General features: G+C 46.0%; 1 protein-coding gene across 6 annotated transcripts in view; it reads right to left on the bottom strand.

Moving 5' to 3' along the window:
* Positions 1-9,597, bottom strand: part of LOC143036706 (carbohydrate sulfotransferase 11-like) — a 244,713-nt gene extending 235,116 nt beyond the window's left edge. For all 6 annotated transcript variants that reach the window (XM_076204332.1, XM_076204333.1, XM_076204334.1 and 3 more), the window contains exon 1: positions 9,338-9,597. In XM_076204332.1, the coding sequence (XP_076060447.1) occupies positions 9,338-9,372 (35 nt within the window). In that variant the 5' untranslated portion in view covers positions 9,373-9,597. The remainder of the gene's footprint in view (positions 1-9,337) is intronic.
* Positions 9,598-10,000: the final 403 nt, after the last annotated feature.

Genomic DNA, 10,000 nt, shown 5'->3' with positions numbered 1-10,000 from the left:
TTTCATGAACCGGCGACTACTCCTGTCCCTACAACTTTCACATGCTGACAAAAACCGACCCACACTGATACAATACTGTCAACAGTCCAAAGTTTCTTCCCAGAGAGATCTGTGTGAGGTTCTGAGGACCGTTGCCAGCTGTTGTTGGGATGCGGGTGTTCTGATCTAGAGATAACAATTGAAAACGGAATAACCTTTTGTACTTAGAGTAGGCCTTATTGTCTCTTGCTGAATGTAGGTAATGCATACCACCAGTGATCAAAATACCAACGTACACAAGGGCTTATATAAACTTGATAATTTTATTTGTCAAGAAATTAGTAAGATAATATCAGGTAAAATGTAACCCAGCGACTATGACCTAATGTCGCCCTACAATCATTAGTGGAAGCATTGACCCTGGCGACTGTGACCTGATGTCGCCCCACCATCATTAGTGTATTGACATCGACCTTCCGCCCTCCTGGGGGTAATTGTCCGCTACCCTTATTCAAACTGTCCTTGTTCCTTTTTTTCATGTATATATTATATATTATCTATGCATTTCTCTTACTATGTACTTGTTGCACTGAAGATGTAATATACGAAAGCGCTCTGCTTCGTTAGTTTCTTTTTTCCAAGTGTTCTACTTTGCATATGTATATGTATGTGCACAGAGTAGCATTTTCAACTTAATTTCGTTAGCGAACAGGTCAATTTAAATACACATTCGTAAACTATGCCTCACCATGTTGATGCCACATTCCTAAGACCCTCTTATTCGCTTCGAGGTTCCAACCTTCCGAAATCATGGGATCTGGTGTCCTGACAAGAAATGCATATTGGGTTCGCTATCACAGATCTCGTTCATACCGGGAGAGGCCGGCGAAGGCCGGCGGAGGCCGGAGGGTTTCCATGTGATAAGGGTTATCTGCAAATGCAGAGAGTGGAAAATGCAGTTTACTTTTTTTCTCCCATAAGACAGAAGACAGAAAAAAGAGAGAGTTTGAAAAACGCTGACAGAAACAGGGGCGATAACCGAAGAGAAGGAAAAGCGAGGCGGAGGTAAAGGAGGATAGTGACGGAAGGGTGAAATGGAAAAAAAAAAAAAAAAAAAAACGGAAGATGGAAGAAAAATGGAAGAAGGATATGTGGAGGGAAGATTTGTGGATGGAGGAAAATAGGAGGATTGAGAAGTGGAGGATAGAGGAAAACTGGGAAGATAATTGGAAGGTGGAGGAAAATTGGAAGGTGGAGGAAAATTGGAAGGTGGAGGAAAATTGGAAGGCGGAGGAAAATTGGAAGGCGGAGGAAAATTGGAAGGCGGAGGAAAATTGGAAGGCGGAGGAAAATTGGAAGGCGGAGGAAAATTGGAAGGCGGAGGAAAATTGGAAGGCGGAGGAAAATTGGAAGGCGGAGGAAAATTGGAAGGCGGAGGAAAATTGGAAGGCGGAGGAAAATTGGAAGGTGGAGGAAAATTGGAAGGCGGAGGAAAATTGGAAGGTGGAGGAAAATTGGAAGGTGGAGGAAAATTGGAAGGTGGAGGAAAATTGGAAGGTGGAGGAAAATTGGAAGGTGGAGGAAAATTGGAAGGTGGAGGAAAATTGGAAGGTGGAGGAAAATTGGAAGGTGGAGGAAAATGGGAAGGTGGAGGAAAATGGGAAGGTGGAGGAAAATGGAAAGGTGGAGGAAAATGGGAAGGTGGAGGAAAATGGGAAGGTGGAGGAAAATGGGAAGGTGGAGGAAAATGGGAAGGTGGAGGAAAATGGGAAGGTGGAGGAAAATTGGAGGGGAGGAAAATTGGAGGGGAGGAAAATTGGAGGGGAGGAAAATTGGAGGGGAGGAAAATTGGAGGGGAGGAAAATTGGAGGGGAGGAAAATTGGAGGGGAGGAAAATTGGAAGGTGGAGGAAAATTGGAAGGTGGAGGAAAATTGGAAGGTGGAGGAAAATTGGAAGTTGGGGGAAAATTGGAAGGTGGAGGAAAATTGGAAGGTGGAGGAAAATTGGAAGGTGGAGGAAAATTGGAAGGTGGAGGAAAATTGGAGGGGAGGAAAATTGGAGGGGAGGAAAATTGAAGGGGAGGGGAAATTTGGATAGAGGAAAAGTGGAGTTGAGAGGAAAATAGAATATGTAGGAAGGGTAAAGGATGAAAGAATAATGGAGTATGAACGAAAAGCAGAGGACAAAGGAAAAGTGGAGATTGGAGGACAAGTGGAGATTGGAGGACAAGTGGAGGTTGGACGACAAGTGGAGGTTGGACGACAAGTGGAGGTTGGACGACAAGTGGAGGTTGGACGACAAGTGGAGGTTGGACGACAAGTGGAGGTTGGACGACAAGTGGAGGTTGGACGACAAGTGGAGGTTGGACGACAAGTGGAGGTTGGACGACAAGTGGAGGTTGGACGACAAGTGGAGGTTGGACGACAAGTGGAGGTTGGACGACAAGTGGAGGTTGGACGACAAGTGGAGGTTGGACGACAAGTGGAGGTTGGACGACAAGTGGAGGTTGGACGACAAGTGGAGGTTGGACGACAAGTGGAGGTTGGACGACAAGTGGAGGTTGGACGACAAGTGGAGGTTGGACGACAAGTGGAGGTTGGACGACAAGTGGAGGTTGGACGACAAGTGGAGGTTGGACGACAAGTGGAGGTTGGACGACAAGTGGAGGTTGGACGACAAGTGGAGGTTGGACGACAAGTGGAGGTTGGACGACAAGTGGAGGTTGGACGACAAGTGGAGGGTGGACGACAAGTGGAGGGTGGACGACAAGTGGAGGGTGGACGACAAGTGGAGGGTGGACGACAAGTGGAGGGTGGACGACAAGTGGAGGGTGGACGACAAGTGGAGGGTGGACGACAAGTGGAGGTTGGACGACAAGTGGAGGATGGACGACAAGTGGAGGTTGGACGACAAGTGGAGGTTGGACGACAAGTGGAGGTTGGACGACAAGTGGAGGTTGGACGACAAGTGGAGGTTGGACGACAAGTGGAGGTTGGACGACAAGTGGAGGTTGGACGACAAGTGGAGGTTGGACGACAAGTGGAGGTTGGACGACAAGTGGAGGTTGGACGACAAGTGGAGGTTGGACGACAAGTGGAGGTTGGACGACAAGTGGAGGTTGGACGACAAGTGGAGGTTGGACGACAAGTGGAGGTTGGACGACAAGTGGAGGTTGGACGACAAGTGGAGGCTGGACGACAAGTGGAGGTTGGACGACAAGTGGAGGTTGGACGACAAGTGGAGGTTGGACGACAAGTGGAGGTTGGACGACAAGTGGAGGGTGGACGACAAGGGGAGGGTGGACGACAAGGTGAGGGTGGACAAGTGGAGGGTGGACGACAAGTGGAGGGTGAACGACAAGTGGAGGTTGGACGACAAGTGGAGGTTGGACGACAAGTGGAGGGTGGACGACAAGTGGAGGTTGGACGACAAGTGGAGGTTGGACGACAAGTGGAGGTTGGACGACAAGTGGAGGTTGGACGACAAGTGGAGGTTGGACGACAAGTGGAGGTTGGACGACAAGTGGAGGTTGGACGACAAGTGGAGGTTGGACGACAAGTGGAGGTTGGAGGACAAGTGGAGGTTGGACGACAAGTGGAGGTTGGACGACAAGTGGAGGTTGGACGACAAGTGGAGGTTGGACGACAAGTGGAGGTTGGACGACAAGTGGAGGTTGGACGACAAGTGGAGGTTGGACGACAAGTGGAGGTTGGACGACAAGTGGAGGTTGGACGACAAGTGGAGGTTGGACGACAAGTGGAGGTTGGACGACAAGTGGAGGTTGGAGGACAAGTGGAGGTTGGACGACAAGTGGAGGTTGGACGACAAGTGGAGGTTGGACGACAAGTGGAGGTTGGACGACAAGTGGAGGGTGGACGACAAGTGGAGGTTGGACGACAAGTGGAGGTTGGACGACAAGTGGAGGGTGGACGACAAGTGGAGGGTGGACGACAAATGGAGGGTGGACAAGTGGAGGTTGGACGACAAATGGAGGGTGGACAAGTGGAGGTTGGAGGACAAGTGGAGGTTGGAGGACAAGTGGAGGTTGGAGGACAAGTGGAGGTTGGAGGACAAGTGGAGGTTGGAGGACAAGTGGAGGTTGGAGGACAAGTGGAGGTTGGAGGACAAGTGGAGGTTGGAGGACAAGTGGAGGTTGGACGACAAGTGGAGGTTGGAGGACAAGTGGAGGTTGGAGGACAAGTGGAGGTTGGAGGACAAGTGGAGGTTGGAGGACAAGTGGAGGTTGGAGGACAAGTGGAGGTTGGAGGACAAGTGGAGGTTGGAGGACAAGTGGAGGTTGGAAGACAAGTGGAGGTTGGAGGACAAGTGGAGGTTGGACGACAAATGGAGGTTGGACGACAAGTGGAGGTTGGAGGACAAGTGGAAGTTGGACGACAAGTGGAGGTTGGACGACAAGTGGAGGTTGGAGGACAAGTGGAGGGTGGACGACAAATGGAGGGTGGACGACAAGTGGAGGGTGGACGACAAGTGGAGGGTGGACGACAAGTGGAGGGTGGACGACAAGCGGAGGGTGGACGACAAGTGGTGTGTGTATATAGTATAAGTTTCGTAACATGTATATATTGCGTATCAGGTAAGAGAAATTGACGGTCCTAAAGAGAGCTCTGGCGAAGTAGAGCCAGATATACAACAGCAACAACAAAGAATAAACATTTGCCCGTATATGGAGAAGCACTTGTGTCTAAGGCGCCTCATTTCACTTTTCTTCAACTGGAAGGCTGTAGAACTCCCCCCCACCCTCACCCATGCCTTTCCACAAGTCAAAGACTTAGTACTCGGAAAAAAAAATCTACACAGACACTCAACTTTATATTGGTATATTCTTTGCTTTTTTCTTAAACAGCTTTCTGGATATTCTATTCAATTTAACTTGTTTGATTTTTCCTTTCTTTCACCATGCATCGAAATATGTAGATGAAAATTAGTTACCCAAAAGTAATTACAAATATAACTACTACTGATATTTTTCCCTATTTGGGATATCTATATCTCTAAAATTTCTTATATTCAGAATGAAACTAAATTCAAATTCCTTCTAAAACTTGGAAAATTTTCAAAAGTCATTCCCAAACCAAATTTTGGAGTTCTCCAAATTTTGTTGGTTTTCAAATTTTGGAAAATTTCCGTTTTTTTTTTTGTTTTTTTTTCCCCTCATAGGAAAGGAGAGAGAAATATCAGCAAAAAATATGATTAATTAGTGCTTCACCTAGCCGTGATTTAGATTGGGGAAAATTTCCGATTTTTGTTTTGTTTTGTTTTTTTCCTCAAAGGAAATGAGAGAAATATCAGCACAAAATATGATTAATTAGTGCTTCACCTAGCCGTGATTCAGATTTTGGAAAATTTCTGATTTTTTTTTTTCCTCAAAGGAAAGGAGAGAGAAATATTACAAAATATGATTAATTAGTGCTTCACCTAGCCGTGTTTCAGATTTTGGAAAATTTCCGTTTTGTTTTTTTTCTTCAAAGGAAAGGAGAGAGAAATATCAGCACAAAATATGATTAATTAGTGCTTCACCTAGCCGTGATTCAGACTTGGGAAAATTTCCGATTTTTGTTTTTTGTTTTGTTTTTTTCCTCAAAGGAAAGAAGAGAGAAATATCAACACAAAATATGATTAATTAGTACTTCACCTAGCCGTGATTCAGATTTTGGAAAATTTCCGGTTTTTTTGTTTAGTTTTTTTTCTCAAAGGAAAGGAGAGAGAAATATCAGTACAAAATATGATTAATTAGTGCTTCACCTAGCCGTGTTTCAGATTTTGGAAAATTTCCGATTTTGTTTTTTGTTTTGTTTTTTTTCCTCAAAGGAAAGGAGAGAGAAATATCAGTACAAAATATGATTAATTAGTGCTTCACCTAGCCGTGATTCAGATTTTGGAAAAATTTCCGATTTTTTTTTTCTTTTTTTCCTCAAAGGAAAGGAGAGAGAAATATCAGCACAAAATATGATTAATTAGTGCTTCACCTAGCCGTGATTCAGATTTTGGAAAATTTCCGATTTTTGTTTTGCTTTGTTTTTTTCCTCAAAGGAAAGGAGAGAGAAATATCAGTACAAAATATGATTAATTAGTGCTTCACCTAGCCGTGATTCAGAAATGTTTGTGCAGCCTCAACGGTAATACACATAGAACTTGCCTAGATATGTGAAGGCTAAGGAGACCATTGTACTTTCGCAGTGAGTGTCCTATCCCTCTTCCATCCATCTCCACCTTGTTGTCGGCAGGTGATTTTTTTCCACCCCAGACACGGTCAGACCGAGCCCAGCAGATCCCGAAACACAGGCAACTTGATAAAATCACTCAACTTTAGTCAAGGTAACCACAGCCTCAGCGTATTCCACAATATTGAACACGTCTTCGCAATCACAACTTTTCACAATCACAAATTCACACTCTTCACATATGGAAGTGGACTTCCGCGTCTGAGCGAAGCTGGGCAACGAATTAATATGCGACTAATTTTATCTGAGGAGGGAGGGAGGGAGGGAGGGAGGGAGGGAGGGAGGGAGGGAGGGAGGGAGGGAGGTGGTCGTTTGGTCAAAATGTTATGATACATTGAGTAACCCACTTTGCTTGTAAACAGGGGGTTTGCTCGAAGGAGTCAAACAAACTCCAATTATGCATTACATGCATTACATGCATTACATGCATTACATGCATTACATGCATTACATGCATTACAAGCATTACAAGCATCACAAGCATCACAAGCATCACAAGCATCACAAGCATCACAAGCATCACAAGCATCACAAGCATCACATGCATTATATGGAGTCGGGGCTGGAGTCGGGGCTGGAGTCGGGGCTGGAGTCGGGGCTGGAGTCGGGGCTGGAGTCGGGGCTGGAGTCGGGGCTGGAGTCGGGGCTGGAGTCGGGGCTGGAGTCGGGGCTGGAGTCGGGGCTGGAGTCGGGGCTGGAGTCGGGGCTGGAGTCGGGGCTGGAGTCGGGGCTGGAGTCGGGGCTGGAGTCGGGGCTGGAGTCGGGGCTGGAGTCGGGGCTGGAGTCGGGGCTGGAGTCTCTATCTCTCTTTATCTCTCTCTTGTTTCTGTGCGTGTGTGTGTGTGCGTGCGCGTGTGTGCGTGCGTGTGTGGGTGCGTGTGTGGGTGCGTGTGTGGGTACGTGCGTGGGTGCGTGTGCGTGCGTGCGTGTGTGCGTGCGTGTGTGCATGCGCGCGCACGTGTGTGTGTGTTTTGTACGTGTGTGTTGGTGTGTAAATGCGCGTGCGCATATGCCAGAGGATGATTACTTTCAGAGGTAGTCATTACTAATCACATCTGGCCTAATGACTACTACTTGTACACAGATACATAAATATCGCTCTTTCGACTTATTTGCAACCAGGTTAAAAAAAGGTGTAATTATGTCTGATAACCTTCATTTGCCTATTCTTGTGCAACCATTGCCACAACCAAACGGCACATCAGCGCCATCACATCAGCGCCATCACATCAGCGCCATCACATCACACCAAACCCCCCCCAAAACCAAACAAACCTTACCAATCCCAATGCATATAGCCCAGCTCAACACATAACCTAGCCCATCGCACACAGCTCAGCCCAACGGATACAACCCATCACAAAGTATACAGTCCAGCTCAACGCACACAGCCCAGCCCAGCCCAGCCCAACGCACACAGCCTATCCCATCCCAGACAGCCATGGTCAACGCACACAGCCCAGCTCAGCACAGCCCAGCTCGGCACAGCCCAGCACAGCCCAACGCACACAGCCAACCCAGCTCAACGCACACAGCCCATCCCAGCCCAGGCCAACGTACACAGCCCAGCCCAGCCCAGCCCAGCCCAGCCCCATGCACACAGCCCATCCCAGCTCAACGCACACAGCCCATCCCAGCCCAGTCCAACGTACACAGCCCAGCCCAGTCCAGCCCAGCCCAACGCACATAGCCTAGTCCAACACAAATATCCCAGCCCTACGCACACAGCCCAGCCCTACGCACACAGCCCAGCCCAAAGCACACAGCCTAGTCCAACACAAATAACCCAGCCAAAAGCACACATCCCAGCCCAACTCAAACATCCCAACCCAACGTACGGACACCACCCAGAGTGCAATCCAACCTAATCGATCTCCACGCCCCAACTCAACCCAATCAAACTCGACGCCTCAACTCACCCCGACGCCCCAACTCAACCTGATGGAGGGAAAAAGTTAAATTCAATCCAACTTAAACCAGCCTCACCTTTTAGCGTTGGGTTGGGTTGGATTGGGTTAGAGGTCTAACCAGATTTTATTGTCTACGGAGTAGCATTTCTTTGATTTTTTACGCAGAATATTTTTATCTTTTATTTCCATGACCCCGGAAATATTACAAAATACATCACTGGGACACCGTAAACACTTTCAAATCCCTAATCTATGATTTTTTTTAATCCAGCAAACAATTTCTGGTACTTTGACAAATATTTTTATAAAAACTTCAAAATTTTCTTTCCCAAAGATAGCGGCATCGCTTAGTCTTTCTCTGAAAAAGCTGAATGTTTTGATCAAGCTTTCACTAAAATCTACTTTGAACAATTCTGGCGCCATTCCGCCTCGTCCTCTTCCTAGTTCCTTTGATTTACTTATATCGTCCATCAATTTTTCTTTTGTGAATGTTTTTCTTTCTCATCTGGGCTCTACACTAAGAAGGCTTTCGATCCAGATAAGAGTACCACCCTATCTGTCTAAGAGTCCTTTCGTATAAGAGAAATTCTCACCTGTCCATTTGACAAAACTTCCCGAGATAGATCATATCTTCTGCGACAAGTTTTTCCTTCGAACGTTCAACATTCTTGGATTATTAATATAGTACTACACGGGTGTAAAAATAGATAAATTGGAAAATTATTGATTCAAGGAAGTCAAATGTTTTGTACCACAGTCTTACTGTTGACCATTTCTATACATGTGACGTGTTTCTAGTACAAGTTTTGTAACATGTAAAAGGTCAATTTATAGTTTCACTCAACCATACAATTTGATATGTGGCTTATGTGTTTCTAGTGAGAAATGTTGTGATATGAACGATGGTGTACATTATTTTCGTCGCAAATGCGTATTTTTGAAGTAATTAAGTATTGAATTATGCACTTGTGCGTACATCTCCCGAACGATGAGGGGGCACGTGTGGGAAATCGTTTTTTTTTTTGGTGGGGAAGACTAAGAAATGGAGTAATGCGCATTGCAAAACAGGTATAGCACTTCTCCATGACGTTATGCAGAAGTACATGTGTAGTCTCAACGGTAATATACCTAGAACTTGCCTAGATATGTAAGGACTACCTAGAACTTGCCTAGATATGTATGGACTATGGATAGAACCACTGTACCTTCGCAGTGAGTGCCCTGTCCCTTTTCCTTCCATCTTCTTCCTGTTACCGGCAGGTGATTTTTTCCAACTCGGATACGGGCAGACTTAGGCCAAGAGGTCCCGAAACACAGGCAACTTGATTAAATCACTCGACTTTAATCAAGGCAACCACGGCCTCAGCGTATTTCACAATATTGAACACGTCTTCGCAATCACAACTTTTCACAATCACAAATTCACAATCTTCACATATGACAGTAGACTTCCGTGTCTGAGCGAAGCTGGACAACGTGTAAATAACAAAAATTGGTCATCGGAGGAGGGAGAGGGAGGGAGGGAGGGAGGGGTTAGTCAAAATGCTACGAAATATTGAATAACCCACTTTCCTCGGAAACAGGTGGTCGGCTGGAATGAGTCGAACGCTAAAACCCGTCATTACATAAATACATGTGCACATACACTTATGAATATACATACATACATGGAATGTATAATCTTTAATGTATATTTTTTATGTATAACTCTCACGGTTGTTTTTATTTTCTGAAGTACGTAATTTCCCAACGTTACTGTCGGTGGTTCTGAACAATCTCAAGCCCACCTACACACACATACTTTTGTCTCAACGCAATTCCTTACTTAAGACAAAAAAGTGTACTTAAACTACAAACATCTCCTATTT

This window comes from Oratosquilla oratoria, chromosome 21 (assembly GCF_046742065.1).
Source record: "Oratosquilla oratoria isolate Oo_2021 chromosome 21, ASM4674206v1, whole genome shotgun sequence".
Lineage (NCBI taxonomy): Eukaryota > Metazoa > Arthropoda > Malacostraca > Stomatopoda > Squillidae > Oratosquilla > Oratosquilla oratoria.
Note: the sequence above shows the minus strand (reverse complement) of the source record. Positions and strands in the feature narration are given on the sequence as shown.